This window comes from Chiloscyllium plagiosum, unplaced genomic scaffold (assembly GCF_037043375.1).
Source record: "Chiloscyllium plagiosum isolate Xiang-an unplaced genomic scaffold, Cpla_swu_hap1 HiC_scaffold_3, whole genome shotgun sequence".
Lineage (NCBI taxonomy): Eukaryota > Metazoa > Chordata > Chondrichthyes > Orectolobiformes > Hemiscylliidae > Chiloscyllium > Chiloscyllium plagiosum.
Genome location: NW_028270141.1, coordinates 45,248,544 through 45,272,549, shown reverse-complemented (window position 1 = coordinate 45,272,549; position 24,006 = coordinate 45,248,544). Strand labels below are relative to the sequence as shown.

The 24,006-nt window shown below is 40.2% G+C and overlaps 1 protein-coding gene and 1 pseudogene across 2 annotated transcripts in view; one reads left to right on the top strand and one right to left on the bottom strand.

The window, feature by feature from the left end:
* Window positions 1–24,006, bottom strand: part of galnt2 (UDP-N-acetyl-alpha-D-galactosamine:polypeptide N-acetylgalactosaminyltransferase 2) — a 122,497-nt gene that overhangs the window by 84,185 nt on the left and 14,306 nt on the right. For both annotated transcript variants that reach the window (XR_006309879.2, XM_043680988.2), the window contains exon 2: window positions 15,451–15,544. Coding sequence is in view for 1 of the 2 variants with exons in the window: in XM_043680988.2 (XP_043536923.1) it covers window positions 15,451–15,544 (94 nt within the window). In the remaining variant the exon portion in view is untranslated. The remainder of the gene's footprint in view (window positions 1–15,450; window positions 15,545–24,006) is intronic.
* LOC148150576 (uncharacterized) lies at window positions 16,985–18,955 on the top strand (annotated as a pseudogene).

Here is a 24,006-nt window from a genome sequence, read left to right as displayed (position 1 = left end):
GACCACCCCTTTGGACTATGTGTCACATTTTAGAGAATTGGTTAGACAGCATTTAAAGGTATCACAGCATACAATGAAACAAGTAGTGGATAAGAAATCACAAATTTGCAATTTTGCAATTGGGGTTAAGGTATTGGTGTTACTTCCAGTAACAGATGAACCTTTAAAAGCAAGGTTTAATGGACCATATCAAATGGAGAAGAAATTGAGTGTGGTGAACTACTTGATAGGGACTCCAGACAGGAAGAATCTCACAGAGTGTGTCATGTGAATATGCTCAAAGGGTATTTTGATAGGGAAGGAAAGCAAGAGAAGGTGTTAATGATTGCAGCACAGAAGGAAGAATGAAGTTCAGAGGACTCTGAATTGGACATTCCTCAAATCAAACTGGACAATGAGGAAGTTGTCAAAAATTGGGATAAATTATTGAGTTACCTTCCACAAGAAAAGCAAAATGACCTGAAAGAGTTATTACTATCACATGGGGAGATATGCAGAAATAAACTGGGAAGTATTAACCTAACTGTGCATGATGTAGATATAGGAGATGCTGTTCCAATTAAGCAACATCCTTATAGGCATAACCCTCTAAAGATGGCACAGGTTCGGAAGGAGATAGAGCGCATGCTCCAAGACTGCATAATCAAAGGGAGTTACAGTGACTGGACTCACCCACAATTATGGTGCCAAAGCCAGATGGAACCCAACGGCTATGTGTGGACTATTGCAAAGTCAATACCATTACAAAGACTGATGCATATCCGATTCCACGATTGGAGGACTGTGTCGAAAAAGTGGGACAAGCAATTCACATTTCTAAGTTGGACTTGCTCAGAGGCTACTGACAAGTACCTGTCAGAGAGAGCAAAGGCTATTTTGGCTTTCGTAACACCAAATATGAGTTCAAAGTCATGCCATTTGGAATGAAAAACACTCCATGCACATTTCAGATACTGACTAATAAGGTCATTGCAGGATTACCCAACTGTGTGGTGTATATTGATGACCTGGTGATTTTTAGTCACTCATGGAAGGAACACTTACAGCATTTATCGGACTTGTTCGATTGACTTTAGAAAGCAGGCCTGGTGGTAAACCTAGCTAAAAGTGAATTTGCCAAAGCCCAAGTCACCTTCCTGGGCCATGTTATTGGACATGGTCAAATGGCCCCACGAGATGCAAGAACAAATCTAATTGGGGAATTTCCCACACCGTTGACAAAAAAAGCAGTACCACAGTTCCAAGGGTTGAGTGGATTTTATCAAAAGTTTGTGCCGAACTTTAGCAATGTGGCTGCTCCACTCACTGAATTGTTAAAAAAGGGGAAGACATTTCAGTGGACAGCAGACTATCAAAAGGCATTTGACAGCCTAAAAACTGTGTTAACCACTGCCCCAGTATTAGCCACACTTAAACTTAAGCTTAAACACATGCACCAGCAGGTTCAAGAACAGCTTCTTCCCTGCTGTTATTAAACTGATGAATGGATTCTCTGACTCCAAATACAGTTGATCTGGTTAATGTTGATCTTGCTTTGCATATCTCATGTGTAGTGTAATCTTTATGCCTCACTTTGTCTAAGCATCCTGTGCTTACTATGATCCTCCTGTACTGGTCGCAAACAAAGCTTTTCACTGTACTTAGTCACACGTGACCACAATAAATCGGATCAGATCAAGTGCTCAATATGTGTTTCCAAGATGTTACAGCAATAATTTACAGTGCAAAGACAGTTAAAACTGCAGCTATGGAGCTTGAACTAGTTGTCCTGTGTCCTCAAGTTGACAGTATTGGTCTTCCACTGCCACTGCCCTTGAACTTGCCCAACAGGCATTCAGCCACTCTGCTGCCTATGACAAAGAGGTAGAACCCAAAACTTGGTCATTTTGTAAGGCCATTTGCAATTACCCCTCTTGCCACACTGCAGTCATTGGGTTTGCACTGCCTAGGAGCATTGGAGCAGATGGTAACTGCTCAACATTATTGTGCAAAGGGCTTTCACATGGAACACTGAATTATTTGATAAGATTCGAAACCTACCTATAATCAATATTTGTAGTGGCTTTCAGTTCAGCACTGTGGTAAAGACAATGCTGGGATGACATGCTGCACAGGGAAATTAAGGAAAAATGGGTTTGTATTCATTGGTACTGCAATCAGACAAGCTGATCACAATCTGTTCACTTCTGCTATTTACATTATGTATGGTAGATAGACTATGCCTACATATAACATGGTTGTGCAGAATGAAGCAGACCATAATAAGTCATTATATGTGCTCTGAAGAATCAGTAGATCAGGTCTGTTCTACTTTTAAGATTTGAAATGGTATAAAAATTTTGGCAAATCTAATTAAACATAAAAAGCAAATAAATAAATTAATGGTAATAATTAACTCATTAAGGATGACAAGACAGACAATATGTCTAGGCTGCAGCATGTGGATGCTCCTAGACTAGAATGGGAAAGTTAGCTGGATGTTTTGTACCATAAGACAGTCACACCACTTAGTATAGAATCTTTGGTTTGATCAGTGGTCAGGAACAAGAAAGCATAACTTCAAGTGATGCAGGCTAGGGGACCCAGAGGGCAGGATTGTCAGCTTCTACATAAGCGAAAGGTTCTCTCTGCTTGTTTGAATGAGGGCAGGGCTACAGGGTGGATGAGCAACAGACCGTGGCACTGTGATACATTCAAGTGGAGAGTGAAACAAGGAATGAGTTGTCAAAGGGAATACTTGTTATGCCCATTCCCTGGGTTAAATGCCCTAATTTGTTTTGGTTCCAGAAAGGATATCCTAAATCATTAAAGCCCAAGGCAAGTTGGGATGAACTAGCTCTTCTTTATTCAACCACTTGCTTGGAAGATCATAATAAGAATGATATAAAAATGGATCCATTCCCTTATCTTTTTCCCAGACTCCAAACGAAATTATATTTTAGAAAAAGTGAATTTAAACAGACTTTCTTGAATTAACAGAGTAGTTTATTACTTTCTAACTGTAAGAAGAATTAGTAACGCAACACACATGCATACAAATTAGAAATAAGAGGAGAGTTCAAAATGATACCAGTTAACAAAAGATATATGGATATGAATCGTTTGCGAAGAATATGGTTGAATGTTGCAACCATTGCAGTGCAGGCTACTGCTAGCATTTTTGTTGGTAGTTGAACAGTCGATTTCTTAGTTTTATAGGTTGATTGGGATTCTGTTATTCCAATTTCTTTTGACAGTGACTTGATTCCAGCATTCAAATGAGGGAGAATGTTTTTGTTGTTCATAAGTTTGGTTTGCAACATAGAAGTAAGGATGGAGAAAGCAGAGTTAAAGTTTCAAGTCCAAAATGACTCTTCAGCTCTTTAGTTTCTCCAACATTTTCTGATTTAGTTCAAGTTTCCAACATTCACAATATTTTGCATTTGTAAAAGTAGGAATGTTATGCTTCAGTCCTACAGGGCATTGGTGAGACCACATCTCAAATACTGGACATGTTTCCTATTTAAGGACGCAAACATGTTGGATGCAATGCAAAGGTGATTTACTAGAGTGATAACTGGATTGAGCAGGTTGTCTTATGTTGGATAGCATGATCTTGCTTTCACCAGAGTTTGGAAGGATGAGGGCTGACAGTATTGAAGAATATAAGGTTTTGAATTATCTTGACAAGTCAGAAGTGTTTCAATGTTTCCTCTTGAGAACCAGTAGACATTATCTTAAAATTAGGGTCATCCTTTTAAGGCAAAAATGAAGAGAAATTTTCTTTCTCAGAGGATTGTGTGACATGTTGATTGAATATTTTTAAGGCAGAGTTACATTGATTCCCTTGCCTAACAAGAATCTAAATTTATAAGGAGGTAGATGGGAATGTAAAAGTTAAAACACAACAGATCAGTCATGGCCTTGTTAAAGAATGGAGCTGGCTCATGGATCCAAATGACTCACTTTGGTTTTTACTTAATAAATCTGTACATAATACAGCAAGGCATCCCCAGAAGAGTCTGGCATAAGTGGCCTTGCTTTTTGCATTTGTAGCATTTTGTTTGGAAACCATGGCCCTTATTACATACATGCTTTTCATGTATACTTGGGTTGTGTAACAGAAACATAAGCAAGTGATTAGCAGATAGCATTCATCATCCAGAAACTGCCCTCTGGTTTCTTGTAATAGCTCCTAGGCTGATGTAGAATAGACTGGCATAAATGCATCAATGAATGCTGGCATGATATTGGCTATTGATAAGCATTAAGTGCCAAATACAGTTGCACATCAGCCAGATATTACGTAAAAGGAACCTATTGTGCAAATGAAACTCTTTGCAGTTGTGGTACATTTAATTCATTAAATTAATAAATTAACTAATCAATTAGTGTGGGCACCAGGAAAACATGTACAACTAATGCCTCCTTCACCACTGGAAAACCTGCTATCATAGCAAGGCCACATCTTCTCTTTGGAAAAGGAAAACACAGAGTATCCCCCACCCCTGCTTGAGTACTGAGGGTTAGTGAGCTCATTTATACCACTATGCAAGGCAAAGGGCAATTGCCAGCTTTGTCATTGAAGGAGACCAACGCAAAGAAGTTCAAAGTTACCTTTACAGCCACTGAGGCTGCAATTCCTGCTACAATGGGTCGCAAATTTCATTGAAAATCTCTTGCGTGAAATGAGGTTATGTCACCATTTTCTTGCTGAGGTGAGTCAAAAATTAATTCCTGAAGACTGGGTAACTGAATAGGAAGGGTTTGGAGGGATATGGGCTGGGTGCTGGCAGGTGGGGCTAGATTGGGTTGGGATATCTGGTCGGCATGGATGAGTTGGACCAAAGGGTCTGTTTCCGTGCTGTGCACCTCTATGACTCTATGTTAGCCAAAAGATAAAGACAAATACAAATAGGGACAAATACTTTATGACTCTGGTGGACATGGCATCTTCCTTCCTCCCACTTTAACCAAACCATTCTTCTCAATGTCATTTTTGTTCTTTCTGCCTGACAGCAGGATATAAAAACCACAGCCACCGCAAGAGAGTAAGTGGTCTGAGCAAAACCCTGGAAGGAAGAACCAAGGCCTTCATGATATGCCACAACACTTCAGCAACTTTAACCAACAGTACAAAGCATGTTTTACTATCTCGGCAATGGTCAACTAAAGCTTATTCATGTAAACTGTTAACATATGATAAATTAGGTCAGCGTAAGTCAGTAATAGGGAAATGGTGGCTTGATTCAGCCACAGAGTTTTTGGATGACTTCCTGTTTAGAGGTTAGAAATGTTGGAGACTAACCATGAGTGTGTGAGAGTAATTGAATCTAGTTAACAAAGGCACGGATGAAGCAAAGACAAACAATTCAGCAACTAACCCAAACGCAGATAACACTTTACGAAATAGGAACAGGAGTAGGCTGCTCAGCCCTTGAGCCTGTTACGCTGTTAAATAGGATAATGGTTGATCCAATATTCCTCACATCTACTTTCTTGCTTTTTCCTCCTAGCCCTTGATTACCCTGCTTATTGAGAATCTATCCACGTCAGCCTTTTGCAGCTCTTGTGGTGCAGTGTTTGAGTGAAGAAGCCCAGTTCAAGTCAATGTGAGCAATAACATGTCTAAACAGGTTGGTTAGAAAGTAGTTTTTGTAAACATACACAAGGACTCTGCTCCCACAACTCTTTGTGGCAAGGAATTCGAAAGACTCTCAACCCTCTGAGAAAAGAAATTCTTTCTCACTTCAGACTTAAATCGGAATCTCTTTATTCTGAGACTATGCTTTCAGATCCCAGACTCTCCCATGAAGGGAAACATCCTCTCAGCATTTACCTGTCAAGCCCCCTAAGAATCCTACATGTTTCAATGACATTCCCTCTCGTTCATCTAAACCTTAGTGAAAAGAGTCCCAACCTATTTAGCCTTTGCTTATAAGACAATCCCTTCATATCAAGGATCATCCGACAGCAACTTTTCTGAACAGCCTGAGATGGTGATCCACACTGATGGGGGTGTCCATTCTGTTGCTGAATGTATGCTCAGCTATAACATAGAAGAATACAACGAAGTACAGGCCCTTTGGCCCTCGATGTTGCGCCGATCCAAGCCCACCTAACCTATACTAACCCTCTATCCTCCATATACCTATCCAATGCCCGCTTAAATGCCCATAAAGAGGGAGAGTCCACCACTGCTACTGGCAGGGCATTCCATGAACTTACGACTCGCTGAGTGAAGAACCTACCCCTAACTTCAGTCCTATATCTACCCCCCCTTAATTTAAAGCTATGCCCCCTTGTAATACCCGACTCCATACGCGGGAAAAGGTTCACACTGTCAACCCTATCTAACCCCCTAATCATCTTGTACACCTCAATCAAGTCACCCCTAAACCTTCTTTTCTCTAATGAAAACAGCCCCAAGTGTCTCAGTCTTTCCTCATACGATCTTCCTTCCATACCAGGCAACATCCTGGTAAACCTCCTCTGCACCCGTTCCAGTGCCTCCACATCCTTCCTATAGTATGGCGACCAAAACTGCACACAATATTCCAGATGCGGCCGCACCAGAGTCTTTACAACTGCATCATGACCTCAGGACTCCGGAACTCAATTCCTCTACCAATAAAAGCCAGTACGCCATATGCCTTCCTCACCGCACTATTTACCTGGGTGGCAACTTTCAGAGATCTGTGTACATGGACACCAAGATCCCTCTGCTCATCCACACTACCAAGTATCCGACCATTAGCCCAGTACCCCATCTTTTTGTTATTCTTCCCAAAGTGAATCACCTCACACTTATCTACATTGAATTCCATTTGCCACCTTTCTGCCCAGCTCTGCAGCTTCTCTATATCCTGCTGTAACCTGCCACATCCTTCCTCACTGTCAACAACTCCTCCTCCTTATGTGGGGTTAACAGTGGGCGCTAACTATTAACTGTGAGGTGAAAAACTGGTAGTGCTGGCACCACATAAGCATTATAAGAAAATACAGACAATATGTAATCGATTTCATGCCGTGAGTTTTAAAGAAAGTCATAGAGATGTACAGCATGGAAACACACCCTTTGGTCCAACTCGTCCATGCTGACCAGATATCCCAACCCAGCACCTGGCCCATATCCCTAGTAACCCTTTTGTCCTTAATGGGTTTGTAAAAACCCTTTGGATTCTCCTTAATTCTATTTGCCAAAGCTATCTAATGGCCCCTTTTTGCCCTGCTGATTTCTCTCTCAAGTATACTCCTACTGCCTTTATACTCTAAGGATTCACTCAATCTATCTTGTCTGTATCTGACATATGCTTCCTTCTTTTTCTTAATCAAAACCTCAATTTCTTTAGTCATCCAGCATTCCCTATACCTACCAGCCTTTCCTTTCACCCTGACAGGAATATACTTTATCTGGATTCTCATTATCTCATTTCTGAAGGCTTCCCATTTTCCAGCTGTCCCTTTACCTGCGAACATCTGCTTCCAATCAGCTTTCGAAAGTTCTTGCCTAATACAGTCAAAATTGGCCTTTCTCCAATTTAGAACTTCAACTTATAGATCCGGTATATCTTTTTCCATCACGATTTTAAATTGAATAGAATTATGGTCACCGGCCCTAAAGTGCTCCCCCACTGACACCTCAGTCACCTGCCCTGCCTTATTTCCCAAGAGTAGGTCTGATTTTGCACCTTCTCTAATAGGTACATCCACATACTGAATCAGAAATTTGTATTGTATACACTTAACAAATTCCTTTCCATCTAAACCCTTAACACTATGGCAGTCCCAGTCTATGTTTGAAAAGTTAAAATCCCCTATCATAACCACTCTATTATTCTTAGAGATAACTGACATCTCCTTATAAATTTGTTTCTCAATTTCCCTCCGACTATTCGGGGGTCTATAATACAATCCCAATAAGGTGATCGTCCCTTTCTTATTTCTCAGTTCCACCCAAATAACGTCCCTGGATGAATTTCTGGGAATATCCTTCCTCAGTCCTTATCAAAAACGCCACTCCCTCTCCTCTCTTGCCTCCCTTTCTATCCTTCAAGACTTGCATTTTCGTAGCAACGCTCAATCTCAAAACATCGTAAAGTGCTTTCCAGTCAATATATACTTCTTAATGTGTAGACACTTAAAATGTAGAAAGTGCAAAATGCAAAATGTACACAGCAAGCTCCCACAAATAGCATTGAGTTAGTAACCAAATAATCTGTTTTAATGATGCTTGGAATGTTGAGAATAAATATTGCCCAGGAAGCAGGGAGAACACCCTTTGTCTTCCTCCAATAGTATCTATTCCCATCCGTCTGAGAAAGCAGACAGGATCTTAGTATAACATTCAACTCAAACTCTCAACTTTCTGACTAGAGACAAATGTGATACCACGCTGACACAATCAGTGGGTGGGTAAATAGCCAATAGCAGCCAACCACCATAGAACACAGTACAGACGCTCAACAATTTATTCAATTGGCCATTAAAAGTTTTCATGGAAACTTTTGTAAGATAAATATCCATATAGCAATGACATCCAAAGAAGTTTTAATACAGTACAAATCATGTCCCAATGTAGAAGTTCCTAGACTTTCTCTGATTTGCTAATGTTTGTTTTATATCTATCATCCACACGTTGCATGCACCATGTAATAAAAAATTATGATAAGCAACTTCATGAAAGCAATTCTGTTGTGTAAAAGATACCAATTTTAGTGAGGTCATATACGATGTCCTACATTCAGATGGTTAAATGTTGCCTATCAGCTTATGCTGCACTTAAGCAGCAAACAGCTCTTGTAATTAATGTTCCCAATGTCTGTTTCTGCATTGTGCCTAACAAAGACAAAGGCAATGAAGTCACCACCACTGTTGGCTGATTCAATCATTTTGGAACTGCAGTTTTGCTTCATTGTTTTGCAGGACATTTTATAATTACCAATAAGTAAGAACAGGTCCTGCTTCAATCACCAACACAGATGCTGACACAACCTCACTAGTTGCATCCTGTCAATTCGAGCACATGTCCATTATGTCTACTCTGTCTCCTGTTGTTCCTAACTAGTTTGATAATTTACCTCCAGTTTCACAAGCTAATAATCTCCACTGTGAATGAAACTTTATGAAATGTTTTCTGGAAGACCAAGGAAATATTACAAGACTTGTATTTGCTTGATACATTTCACAGCCTCCAAATGTTCCAAAGTACATTATAACCAATGAAGTACTTTTCAAAACGTAGTTATTTAAGAACATAAGAAACATGACAGTGAATTTGCGCACAAGCCCCCACAATCAGCAATATGATTAGGACCAAATAAAGAGGTGAAGGTGACTGGATTTGAAACATTAATTCTACTTTTCTTCCAGAGATGCTGCCAGGCTTGCTGAGTTTCTCCAGTATTTTCTGTTTTTATAGCAGAGATAATTCCCCTGCTCTTCTTCATATATAGTGCCATGGGATCTTTGGTTTAATGGATCATCCAAATAATTAATTCTCAGACTTTCCCCTATACTGTACATTATTTTAATTATCTGTTCAAAAGTTTAAATGCGATAATTATGTATGATGCAATCTTTACACATGCATCCTCACTGCTCAAAACTGTTTAGTGACTTCATTCTTTGTAGCTATTTCTCAACAACAGATGTTACGCCAATTTGCTCATCATTCTTAAATACTGCAGTGACATGCACAATTTTCTAATTTAAAGAAATAGTTCCTGAATGAAGAGAACTTTTGGATTATCATAATCAGGGCATTTTCAATGGTCTCACTTACTTCCTTAAAAATCCTGGAATGGAAATCATCTGGTCCTTGAGATTTAACAGTTTTTAATGCTTTTATCTACTTTATTACTGTTATTTTACTTCCGTTAATTTTGCTAAGTCCCTGTCCAATATTAATTTCCTTGGAATGTCAAACATACAGATCACTTTTTCCGCTGACACTACTGATGTAAAGTAAAAATGCATCAGCCATTTCTTTAGGTTCACTAACAATATCAGTGCTAACACTTTTCATTATCCTGACAACCCTCTTTTTCTTAACATAATCATAAAAACTATTGTGTTTATTTTAATATCTCTTATTTATTTCTTTTCACAAGTCCTTTATGTAGCTTTTACCACTAGCTTTGTCACCATTTAATATCTATTGTATCACACTCATTCTCATGCTTCTGTGCTATTTTCTGTATTTTTGTATTCTTCAGCTTGCTTCATGTTGCTTTTTACTTCTTTAGTGATTGATTCTGCTTTTTGGCAAGGGAAGGTCTTATCCCTTAACGTTATGAGTTTAGAGTTATAGAGTTATAGAGATGTACTGCACAGAAACAGACCCTTTGGTTCAACTCATCCATGCCAAACAGATATCCCAACCTAATCTAGTCCCATTTGCTAGCACTTGGCCTCTAAACCCCTCCTATTCATATATCCATCCAAATGCTTTTTAAATGTTGTAATAGTACCAGCCTCCACCACTTCCTCTGGTAGCTCATTTTATACATACATCACCCTCTGCGTGAAAAAGTTGCCCCTTATATACCTTTGAAGTTTGTCCCCTCTAAACCTAAACCTATGCCCCCTAGTTCTGGACTCCCCCATCCCAGGGAAAAGATCTTGTCTGTTTACCCTATCCATGCTCCTCATGATTTTATAAACCTATGAGGTCACCCCTTAGTCTCTGACACTTTAGGGAAAACAGCCCCAGCCTATTCAGCCTCTCCCTGTAGCTCAAATCCTCCAACACTGGCAGCATCCTTGCAAATCTTTTCTGAACCCTTTCAAATTTCATAACATCCTTTCGATAGGAGGGAGACCAGAATTGCACATAATATTCCAAAAGTGGCCTAACTAATGTCCTATACAGGCACATGACCTCCCAACTCCTATATTCAATGCTCTGTCCAAAAAAAATACCAAATGCCTTCTTCACTATCATATCTACCTGCCATTCCAGTTTCAAGGAAGGACCGGCACAGTGGCTCAGTGGTTAGCACTGCTGGCTCACAGCACCAAGGTCCCAGGTTCGATTCCAACCTCAGGTGACTGCCTGGTTGGAGTTTGCTCATTCTCCCAATGTCTGCGTGGGTTTCCTCCAGGTGCTTTGGTTTCCTCCCACACTCCAAAGATGTGCAGGTTAGGTGAATTGGCCATGCTAAATTACCCATAGTGCTAGGTATATTAGTCAGAGGGAAATGGGTCTGGGTGGGCTACTCTGCGGAGGGTCGGTGCGGACTGGTTGGGCCGAAGGGTCTGTTTCCACACTGTAGGGAATCCAATCTAATCTAATCTAAACTATGAACGTGGACTCCACGATCTCTTTGTTCAGCAACACTAGCCAGGACCTTATCATTAAATGTATAAGTCCTGCCCTGATTTGCCTTTCTAAAATGTAGTACCTCACATTTATCTAAATTAAACTCCATTTGCCACTCCTCAGCCCATTGGCCCATTTGATCAAGATCATATTGTACACTGAGGTAACCTTCTTCGCTGTTCACTACACCTCCAATTTTGGTGTCACCTGCAAACTTATTAACTATATGTCCTATGTTCACATTCAAATCATTAATATAAATGACAAAAAGTAGTGGACACAGCACTGATCCTTGTGGCACACCACTGGTCTCAGGTCTTCAGTCTGAACAGCAACCCTCCACCACCACCCTCTGTCTTCCACCTTCAAGCCAGTTCTCTATCCAAATGGCTAGTTATCCTTGTATTCCACGAGATCGAACCTTGCTAACCCATCTACCAATGAGGAACCTTGTAAAACGCCTTGCTGAAGTCCACTTAGATCATGTCTCGTGCTCTGGCCTCATCAATCCTCTTTGTTACATCTTCAAAAGACTCAATCAAGTTCATAAGACATGATTTCCCACACACAAAGCCATGTTGACTATCCCTAATCAGTCCTTGCCTTTCCAAATGCCTGTAAATTCTATTCCTCAGGATTCCCTCCAACAACTTGCCAATGTTAAAAATGTGTTGCTGCAAAAGCGCAGGTCAGGCAGCATCCAGGGAACAGGAGAATTGACGTTTCGGGCATAAGCCCTTCTTCAGGAAGAAGGGCTTATGCCCGAAACGTCGATTCTCCTGTTCCCTGGATGCTGCCTGACCTGCTGCGCTTTTCCAGCAACACATTTTCAGCTCTGATCTCCAGCATCTGCAGACCTCACTTTCTCCACCGCCAATGTTAGCCTCACCAGTCTACAATTCCCTGGCTTTTCCTTACCACCTTTCTTAAATAGTGGCACCATGTTTCCAAAACAATTTATAAAACAGGAATTGCTGCTCCTGGAATTCGAGGAAGTCACCTTCATCACCTAAAAATCCTCGAAAAAAGGAGCAGCTCTAACAGTCACATTTTTTTGTTCTGTAGTGCATTGAATTCTTTTTTGAACACTCGCCAGTGAACTTCCAACATTTTACCCATTACTAGGTGAATCCACTAGGTGGATAACTTCTGCTCAATCGGTGAAGTAAGCCCTTCCCAACGCTAGAATCATACAACCTACTTAACATCTCCCCTTTTTTAGATGCAAGTATAGGCAGGACTAGGTTAATGAACACAGCAGAACGGGCAATCTGATGTGTATTTATTTCAATGCATGGAGTATAATGCTTAAGGCAGATGAGTTTACAGCCTGGATTAGTACATGGAACTACGATATTGTAACCATTGCAGAACCTTGGTTGAGAAAAGTACAGGACTGACATCTCAATGTTCCAGTCTTGAGATGCTTCAGGCAAAATAGAGAGGGACGCAAGAGGATTTGGACAGTTGCATTCCTGATTAAGGAAAATGTCACAGCTGTACTAAATCAGGACATGTTGGGGGCTCATGCAAGCAAGGCATACAGGTAGAACTCAGGAATAGGAAAGGTGCAATCACTATGATGATGCTATATATGGGCATGTGGGACGTGGGGTAAGGACATGGGAAAAGTTGCTCAGGATCTATTTATTTGTAATACCTGTAAATCATAACTCTTGTAACATATAGAAACCTGGTTAGTACTTTGTGCTAACCTAGGTTTTAAAAGACAGGTATGTTGGGGAATTTTGCATACTTTAATAAAATGCATTAACTTCTGTGTAGACTCCAGGAATAGTGGGGTTTTATTTCCAGTGTACTACCCAGTAACAGATGTCAATTATTATTTGATTAATTTATTGCAATTAAATATGTAATTTTGTTTAGGAAAATTCAAAAGTAAGGCCCCAGTTTGCAAACTTTGTCTCAGATAAACTGGAAGTAACCGCTACACAAAAGCTCTCAGTGACAAGTGCTATTTGTCACCCTAGATTGTAAGCACTTCATTACGGATTCCCGTAAATAGAACTCCTGGTTTAGTTTCTTTAATTGTCAGCAAACAATAAAAGGCCAATTTGCCAAGGAGAACTGAAGGAGGTAATGATCAATGAAACATTCGTAATTACTGATCCAATCTGCGCACAAGTAAAGTACAAGCTTCAGTTTCGCAACAGATTTCCTGCAATTGTTCCATTTACAGGAGATCAATATTTGTCTTTTCTTTGGATTCACTGTTCTTTGTCTAACAGTTAATAGTGTTTCCATATTTTAGTTGAGCATTTGTGAAATTGGATGACTTGTGGATTTCCTGAATATCACTAAGAGTTTTTGTATCATACAATTCTCATTTTGCTTTGGAGAGTGGGGAGGGATGAAATACTTGCCAGTATCAAATTCCATTTAATAGAGATAAAATTCTCTCAAAGGAATTAAGTATTTCACAAACCTGCCATACTACATTTAAGATTTACCTAAAATGTAATTGTCTGAATTTTAAAAAAGTAGGGATAAAAAAGGGTAAAAACAAAAGAAAAAAAAACTATTAATCTTACAATTTACAGCAAGAGAACATGAAAAAAAAATGACACAGAGTGGGAAACACATGATAAAGGCACTACAATGAGAACAACAGAGACCAATCACTTGGGGGGTTAAAACACCAAGGACCAAATCATTCAGAAAGGACAAAATAAATGGAAGGAGAACAAGGCGAGAAAATAACTTTGCAATCACAAAGAGATATTATGTGACAAGTGCATTGACTAATGCACTCCAGTGTGAACTGGAGTAATATGAAATATTAACAATTAATGAATATTTACATAAAATAGAAAAATGACGCATTAATCTACCCAAAACATACAAACAAAAATTCCATCCATTTTAAGAACACAGGCTTAGGAGAACGTCATTCAGTCTGTCAAGATTATTCGCCATTCAATTAGATCATGGCTGATCATCTACCTCAATACCAATTTCCTGCTCCATCACCATATCCCTTGGATGTCATGGTCACTATTTTCTGAATACAATCTTTAAATATGTACTCAAACCATAGTATTCAAATCGTAATCTGTTCTGCAAACAATCTAAACTATTCAATTACTGTTACTTGAGCTCAAACTGACCACAGTCAAATGTGTGGAGCATACCATCTGTCCATCAAAGATAGTCATAACCATTATATCCAAACATCAATTGCATTCAGGCAAATGTGAGTTTGCTTGTTAAGGAGGCTTTAAAACACCTCTGCAAATATGGTAAAATAAATGCAGTCTAGGACTTGACTGAGTGCTGGTAAGTCACCTTCTTCAATTGTTGCAATCCATGTAGTGCATATAAGGACACATTGCTTTTAGGAAGAGTGCTCAGGCCTTTGGATCAAGTAAAGGAACAGCTATTATGGTGTGTAGTTTGAAGGGGAATGTCCAGGTGCAAGTCACAGGTATGGAAGGCATTGTCAAAGGAGGTTTAATGAGTTGCTGCAATACACTTTCCAAATGGTTCGCACTGCTCCCACTATATGTGGACGGAGTATACTGAAGGTGGTGGATAGGGTGTCAAACAAGGGGATTACTTTGACCTAGGTGATGTTGAGCGTTTTGAGTGTTGTTGGAGCTGTACTCATCCAGGCAAGTGGACAGCATTCCATCACATTCATTATTGATGAATTGGGAATTACAGACAAGCTGTGTTGAGGGTAGGTGATGTATGAAGATGATTTATTTGCCACAGTCTCTGAACTGCTCTTATAGTGTCAGTATTTGCACGTTGAATCCACTTAAACTTTTGATCAATGGTGTTACACACAGCAACACATTACTGTAACTTTTTCAGGAGCCACAAATGGTGCTGACTACTATGCAATGGTCAGCCAACAACTCCATTTCTGATTTTATGGTTGAAGATCATTGATGGTTGCTGAAAATGGTTTGGCCTATGACGCTATCCTAGGAAACTCCTGTGAACCCAAGTCAATTAATAACTAACATTTTGGAGAAGCCTTTGTGTTCATCCCGAAAACTCACTCCATGGAACCCTCTCCAAGATTTATTTATTAAAAAAGTCAACACAGGCAAAATGCATGTCTCCTCCACACCAGGTTTTCACCATCATATTGTTGTAGAGTTTCAGCTACTTTTACGTACCAGGTGGTAATGTCTCCATATTCTGTGCTTGTCCTTCTGCTTTATTGTTCTGACCATTCTTTCTCTTATCTGGATCTATAGAGTTCCACTCATCCTACAAAATAAAATCATGAACAGTGAGGGGACTGTAAAGGTAGCAGTATTACATTGTGCAAGCATCTAAAACACTCAATTTGAACATCAGTTCCACACTAAAATTATTTCCAGGTGCTCGTAAAAGCTTCAGAAATAGGGTCAGAAAACCATCTGGCTCCTCAAGCTTGCACCACCATTTCATATTAACATGGCTTATCTGCTCCTCATATCATTCTGAGAAATTAAAAATGTATCTAACTCAGCCTTCAATATACTCAACACTTGAGCATATACGATCTTTGGAGTGGAGAATTCTAAGTATAGAAATTTATCCTCATCTGTGTATAAAACAATTAGCCTCTCATGCTGAGACCATGTCTCAGAGCTCAAGATACAAGAGTATACCTGCCAGGTCAGCGGTTGGGGCCTCTGTTTGGAGAGACATGAGGGTCCAAAGGAAATGGGAGGAGGCGGGGTTGTTGAATTGATTGGGGAGAAAGAGGCTGAAAGAGATAAAGGAAGGAGGGCAGGCTGCAAGGGTGTAAGGGAGAAGGATATATTGCAAAGGTAATTGAAGGAAAGAGGATGACATGAAGAATAAAAGACACTGACAGAAGACAAAAAATGGAGTGAAGAAAGAGGCTGCAACAGGGAAGGGGGAGGATAACTCGACCTAATGGCCCACAATGGAGGGAGTGGCCGGAAACTGCAAAGAGTTTTATACCTCTCAACAAAGGTATACTCAACTAGCTAGGAGCCAGGAAAACCTAAGGCAATTAAATACTTGGAAATGAATGTGGAATTTCTATCTTAAGGCTACATATATTGAAGAGCTAACATATGAGCAAAATGTACCATGAAAATTGCATCAGGTTTTAAATTTACACCCGAGATTGAGATCCGAGGTACAGTAAAAAAGTTAGCATCTACCTTGTTAAAACCTTCCAGCTTTGTGCACATACAACAAAGGTATGGCCTTGCCAGTACGTTTTAGGATGCTGGCTTTGGTGTCTACATAAAGTCAGTTACTTTAAGAAGAAACATTTTTTGCTAACTTAAAGTGTTATCTTTAAATACTATGATGTTTGGGAAATTAATGCATGTGCCAAAAATAAAGAATAACAAAGGCTGTCAGGAGTGAGGAAGCTATGGTATAATAAACTGCACATTCTCCAGATGTGGTCTGACCAAGGTACGATACAGGTCATTCTCCTATAACATGCGTTTCGTCAACCCAATTTGGCTGTAATGCAATTGTTGAATTGGAGAACAGTTTTTAAAAAACACAAATTCAGGTTGGTTGTTATGCAATTCCTTCCCCAGTACTAGGTGTCGCAGTGCACAGAAGACTGGATGCTGTGTTTACATCACATGGTCAGTCAGCTTGCACTCTTTATGGTGAAGTGCTTCGTGAAAGGTACAGTGCTATACTCTGATTTTCGGTCATTTTTTTCCCTGATCTCCCAAGAATGTCGACAGGAAGCATCCAGGTGAAAACACTGCAGGTGGCGACTATAAAAGAAAGGCAGTAACACTTGAACAGAAGCTAGATGTAATAAAGCATTTTCAGTGTAATGAAAGAGAATGTGATATTGTTCGTGCAACAGGAATAAAGGAGTCTACGCTACACACCATTAGAGACAATGCAGAAAGAATTAAAGCAAGCTGCATTAACCTCCTTAAAGTGTTACATTTATTGTATTATTTTATTAAAACGTATGACTTGAACATTTACTTAGACCATGCAATCGTTTGTGTTAGGCTAACTATCATTGTTTCAGTTTTTACTGATATTTTCGGTAGTTTGTCCCTAACTGTTTTTTCCACAGGCACCATTGTTTCTATCATGTGCTGGCAAGTCCGCGAGATCACGAATAAAGGAACTTGAGGAGATGGAACGGCCTCTAAGTGTGTGGATAGAAGATCAATCGAAAAACCACCTTTTTCACCACAAAACATGAAGGCTTATTAATTTATAAGGATCTAAGGAAAAAAGCTGAAAATCCTGCAGGTGTGCCTGCCTTCAGTGCTAGTAGTGCCTGGTTTTCTGGATTTAAGAGCCGCTATGCCTTTCCGAACGTAGGTTATGTGGCAAACCTGCCAGTGCAGACAAGGAGCTTATGCTGTCATTTCCTCCCCGGTGAAAAAAATTGATTGAGGAAGAAGGCTATATCTTAGAACAAATCTTCAATTTGGACACGAAAGGTTTATACTGGAAGCAAATGCAATCCAGACCCTACATTTCGAAGAATGAAGCACAAGCTCCAGGATTTAAGGTCGTAAAGGATCGTATGACTAGGTTGCTGGATGCCAAAGATAATGGAGACTTAAAGCTTAGGCCTATGTTGGGGTACCACTCTGCCAACCAGCAAGCCTTGAAAGGTCACCATAATTCCAACCTAGATGTTTACTTCAGATCATGCAAAAGAATTTGGACAACAAGGCAAATGTTTTCTGACCTTATTATTGATATATGAAGATGTTTTTAGAAATTATGCAGAAGAAAAAAAAGTTGGATTTCAAGATTCTCCTCATTCTAGAGGATGCACCAAGCCCTCCTCCCACCATTGGTGAGCTTTCTGAAAACATCAAAGTGCTATTTCTACCTTTGCACACAAAAACTCTCTCATTCAATCCATGGACCAGGGTAAAATAGCTTTTAAATCTTATAATTTAAGATGCACATTCAAGAAGCTGATTGCAGCAACTGAGGAGAATAATGAGGACAGAGTTCTTTAATTTTGGAAGAGTTTTACTATTAAGAATGCTCTTTACTCATTTGGAGGCCTGAAATGATGTCAGTAAGGACTGCTTGCATGCAGTTTGGCAGAAGCTTCTCCCTGATTATCTTCATGATTTTAAAAGTATTGAACCATCAGAGGCACTTCCAGCAATCAAAAATACATTGTATCATTCTTGCCAAGCAAGTAGGATTTGAAGAAGTGGAGACAGAGGAGATCGAGGAGCTGCTCGAGTCCCATTGTGAAGAATTCTCCATAGCTGATCTACAGTAGTTTGTTGCTGCGGGGGAAACTGAAGCTTGAAATGAAGACAATGAAGTCCAGGATGCAGCGCCATGAGAACATTTCATTTCTCTTTTGACTTCCATCCTGAGAGAAGTTGAGAAGCGCTTGCAGCTCTTAGAAGACAATGACTACATTGCAGAAAGCAGCAGGAATAACATTCATGGCATAAAGCCTTAGCTGGCACCCTGTGAACAGCTTCTTCATGAAAGAAGAAAGATTGCAAAGCAGCAAAAATGGATAACATTTTTGAGCCAACCCCCAAGAAACAGTCTGAGGACAATGAACCACAGCCATCCATTTCTGGACTAAATATTTTCGTTTGTCATAACCCTGCACCCAGAACTGCACCTGAAAGTAATGATGCTGATGATGATCCTCAGCCCCATCTTAATACAGCACTGTAACTCAGCAAACTCAGAACCCCCTTAAAGTGTTACATTTATTGTATTATTTTATTAAAACGTATGACTTGAACATTTACTTAGACCATGCAATCGTTTGTGTTAGGCTAACTATCATTGTTTCAGTTTTTACTGATATTTTCGGTGGTTTGTCCCTAACTGTTTTTCCCACAGGCACCATTATTTCTATCATGTGATGTTCTATAACACGAGGTCACACGAGAATGCAACTACTGCGTTATAGCAGAACAGACTACAGAGGGAGGGTGAGGAAAGGGATGGTAATAGGTGGATACAGGTAGGGGGTTATTGTGATTGGTCAGTGGGAGGGGTCAAGTGGATAGGTGGATAGACTGGTTAGGTAAGGTTAGGGAAGTGAGGAGGAAGGGGAGAACTGGACATGGGATAAGGCTAGGGATGGAGGGAGTTTGAAACTGGTGAAGTCAATATTGAGGCCATTGGGATTGTAAGCTCCCCAGCCAAAACAGGTGAACAAGATTCACAAGTTCCTCATCTCTTCCCCCAGGTGATGTACTACCATTTTACAGACTCCTCACTTAAAGCAGTTTCAGCAAGCTCATAATCTCAGCCCTGAGCATCATCTAAAACATACAGAACAACTCAGTACTATGTTCATTCTGTAATCAGTACTTAAAGCAAGTGCATGTCAGTGTCACCAAACGGACAATATTGTTAAACCATGGTAAATAATTTATTTAACAAAAAAAAGGCTTGCTCCAGCAATGAATTCATTTGTTTGTCTGGTTTATGTTCATGTATAGATGGGAATTGAAAATTTACAGTACAGATCAATACAGTTTCTAGTTTCAGATCTACTCCACATCATTGTGTATGCTAAATAACATTTATGGTCCTATACATACACAGACAGAACACAACCTTCTTAGTAAACTGGCTTCAAATAAGTAATTTAAATATCCTGTCGCAATATACAGAAGATTCATTGCAATTGCAGCTGCAGCACTAATAATCAGAAAGAACTGGACACACTCAGCAGCTGGGGAGCACCTGGGGAGAAAAACATTTCGAGTCCAACACTAAAGGTGAAATAATAAGGGGTTTCAGAAAGAGTTCTAGGCTGATTCCATTGTGAAAATAGTGGATGATTATGTGAATAGATGCAATGTGCAAAGGTACGGGTAAAAGGCAGGAGAATGGCACAAAGTCATGTTGTTGATTTGGACAGCTGGTGCAGAACGATAGGCTGAAAGGCCTCCTATTGTACATAACACTCCTGTGGTTCTATGTAAAGTATTTCTGAGGAAGACAGGGAGCATGGGACAGTTTGGGGCAAAAACAATGTTTGTTTTATTTTTAAATATTAAAAAGGAATAAAATAATAGATTGAAGTAAATGGCAGGCAGATGTAGGTTCTGTGATCTAAGCAGTCAGTGTTGTAGAAGGCCTAACTACAGCCTGCCAGGCGCATGAGGCAGTCATTTTGTAGATATTTCTTAACCAACTTGTTCAGATTGTGTTCAAATGTCAACACTTGCTTAATGGGTTTTTTCCATTATAAGTGTTTACATAGGGAGTTTTCATTGTAAATGTTGACAATAGATTGTGAAAGTGGTGATTCATGTGATGTCATCAAGAAACATGGGTAGTCATGAAACCTTTTGCGGTACTGTATAAAAATAGTAAAAAAAATTGAAAACCAGCAAAAACTTTGTGCAAAATGAGCAATTTTATAAGTTGTTTTATTTTTAAGGTGGCATCTGAGTTGTTCCCGCAAACTTAAGAAGTGCAACAGTTTTGATTATTTTGCCTTTGGCGAATGGGATTCTACAACCAACCAGCAAGACTAGTTTAACAGGTTGATCAAGTTAATCTATATTTTTGTAGCTTCACAGAAAAGCTTTAGGTGAACATCATTGTGGAATGATGGTACTATGACATTGCACACAAATGCATTAGCCATTGCTCAGAAGTAACACCTATGTCTGAGTCATAAGATAGGAGTTTCACAGACTTGAGCAACAGCCTGTTGTTTCCATTGCCAGTACTGAGGGAATGCTGCAGTGTCTCAATTGCTGTCTTTCAGTTGAGAAATTGCTGGGCATACTGTGGAATTTGCTACATTGGCTGTGGAGGCTGTGTCATGGAGTATTTTCAAAAAAGATTTTTTTTAAGCTTTTAAAGGCATCAAGAGATATAGGAAAAAGCAGGATTATGGTATTTAGAAAGAGGATCAGCCATGATATACTGAATGGCCCATTTCTGCTCCTAGTTTTTATGTTCTAATACTCTCGACTCTGATCTCCAGCATCTGCAGTCCTCACCTTCTCCTACTTTGTTAAATACTCCAAATGCAGTCTATCCAGTGCCCTGTATAACTGTAGCATAGCCTCCCTACATCTGAGTTCCCCTAGAAATAGATAATAATATTCCATTAGCTTTCCTAATTAATTGTTGTTTATTCCAGCCTTTTGCAAATCATGTACTAGGGTACCAGATTCCTCCGCATCAGAGTTCTTTAACCTTTCACAATATGATACTACTTTATTCTTCTTGACAAAATGGCATTTTCCCACATTAATTACATTTGCTAGATCCTTGCCCACTCACTTAACCTCCTTCCCTCTCTTTCTGTAGCCTTCCAAGCCCTCTTCAAAACTAACTTTCCTATCTGCTTTTGTCTCATCAGCAAATATGGCAATCATACCTTCTGTTGTTTTAGAGGAACACTGTTCAGCCTATCAAGCATATTCTGCCATTTAATATGATCATAGCTGATTGAACACTTCAACGATTTTTACCCACACTAGCTTCATAATGATTTGGAGATGCCGGTGTTGGACTGGGGTGTACAAAGTTAAAAATCACACAACACCAGGTTATAGTCCAACAGGTTTAATTGGAAGCACACTAGCTTTCTGAGCGATGCCTGATGAAGGAGCGTCGCTCCGAAAGCTAGTGTGCTTCCAATTAAACCTGTTGGATTATAACCTGGTGTTGTGAGATTTCTAGCTTCATAATGCTTTTCATGCTGGAAAAGCACAGTAGGTCAGGCAGCATCTGAAGAGCAGGAAAAGCCCTTTATCAGGAATGAGGCTGGGAGCCTCAGAAGTCGAGAAATAAATAGGAGGGGGGTGGGCTAGGGGGAAGGTAGCTGAGAGTGGAAGTGGATGGAAGTGAGGGTAAAGGTGATAGATCGGAGAGGAGGGTGAAGTGTATAGGTGGGAAGGAAGATGGACAGGTGGGACAGGTCATGAGGGTGGTGCTGAGCTGGAAGATTGGAAGTGGGATAAGGTGGGGGGAGGGAAAATGAGGAAACTGGTGAAATCCACATTGATGCCTTGGGGTTGGAGGGTCCCAAGGCGGAAGATGAGCTGTTCTTCCTCCAGGCGTCAGGTAGTAAGGGAGTGGTGATGGAGGGGGCCCAGGACCTGCATGTCCTCAGCGGAGTGGGAGGGGGGGGGTTGAAGTGTTCAGCCATAGGGCGGTGGGGTTGGTTGATGCAGATTTCCTGGAGATGTCCTCTGAAGCGCTCTGCAGGTAAGCGTGCTGTCTCCCCATTGTAGAGAAGACTGCGTCGGGTGCAACCGATACAGTAAATGACATGTGGAAGTGCAGGTGAAACTGTGATAGATGTGGAAGGCCTTGAACAGAGGTGAAGGGGGAGATGTGGGCACAGGTTTTGGAATTCCTGCAATGGCAGATGAAGGTGCCGGGAGGGGAGGGTGGGTTGTTGGGGGCGGGGGGGACCTGACAAGGTAGTCGCGAAGGGAACGGTCTTTACGGAAAGCAGATAGGGGTGGGGAGGGAAATATATCTCTGCATAATGCTTCATGCCTCTAGTAGTTGAAAATACATGAATAGGAAGAGTTGAGAGGGATATGAGCCAAATACCGGCAAATGGAACTAGACCAGTTTAGGCTATCTGGTTGGTGCAGATGAGTTGGACTGAAGGGTCTGTTTCTATACTGGACAACTCTATGACTATCAATTTCCACCTTGAACATGTTCAGTGACTGGGTTTTCACAGCTGACTGGGTTAGAGAATCCCAAAAATTCACAACCATCTGAGTAAACAAAATTCTCCTCATTTCAGTTCTGAGTGACGTCCCACTTACTTTAAATTGTGTCCCCTGGTTCTATAAACCCCTGCACCTACCCTGTCTCTGTTTTTAAGCAGATTTCAAGGAGATCATTTCTCATTTTCAAAACTCTAGAGGACACAGGCCTTAGTCTGCCCAATCTCTCTTCGAAGGACAGCCCTGACATCCAGGCAACAAGTCTGGTGAACCTTCTTTGCACTCCCTCTGTGACAATGGTATACTTCATGAGGTAAGGATGCCAAAATTGCACAAATGTACTCCAGGTGCAGTCTAACCAAGCTCAGCACTATGCTGGAGTCACAGATTTGTTATGACACAGATGGCCATTCAATCTATTAAGAATCAGCTTATATTTGTATTCTCAAGTCCTGAAGGTTATTTGGAATTAAAAATTCAGTAAAGTGACAAAAACTATAGGGTTGTCATTAAAACTCAACTGGTTCATTCATGCCCTTTACAGAAGAGAACCTGTCATCTTTATCTAGTCTAGAATTCCACTACAACACCAAGATGGTTGACTGTAAACTTCCTTCGAAAGGTTCCTTATGGATTTCCCAATATCAAACTGTAAAAACACCTCACTGAAATAAAGCACTATTGCTGCAACTAGGAATGGGTGCTAATTAGAAACATCAAATGTAGGAGCAGAATTAAGCCATTTTGCCCATTGAGCTCACTCTGCTATCAAACATAATCATGTCTGATTCTCTTTCTGAACATGAAATTCCCACATTCTCCCCATATCCCTGACACCTTTAGCTTCTTCCTTAAAAATAGTCAGTGACTTCACCTCCATTAGCCCTTCTGTGGTAGAAAATTTCACAGATTCATCACCCATTGTATGAAGACCTTTCTCATCTCAGTCCGAAATGACCTGCCACATATCCTGAAACTGTCACACTCCTTGTTCTATACTCCGCAGATAAAACATTATCCAGATAAAACATTATCCTTGCAGCCAGTCTGTCCAGC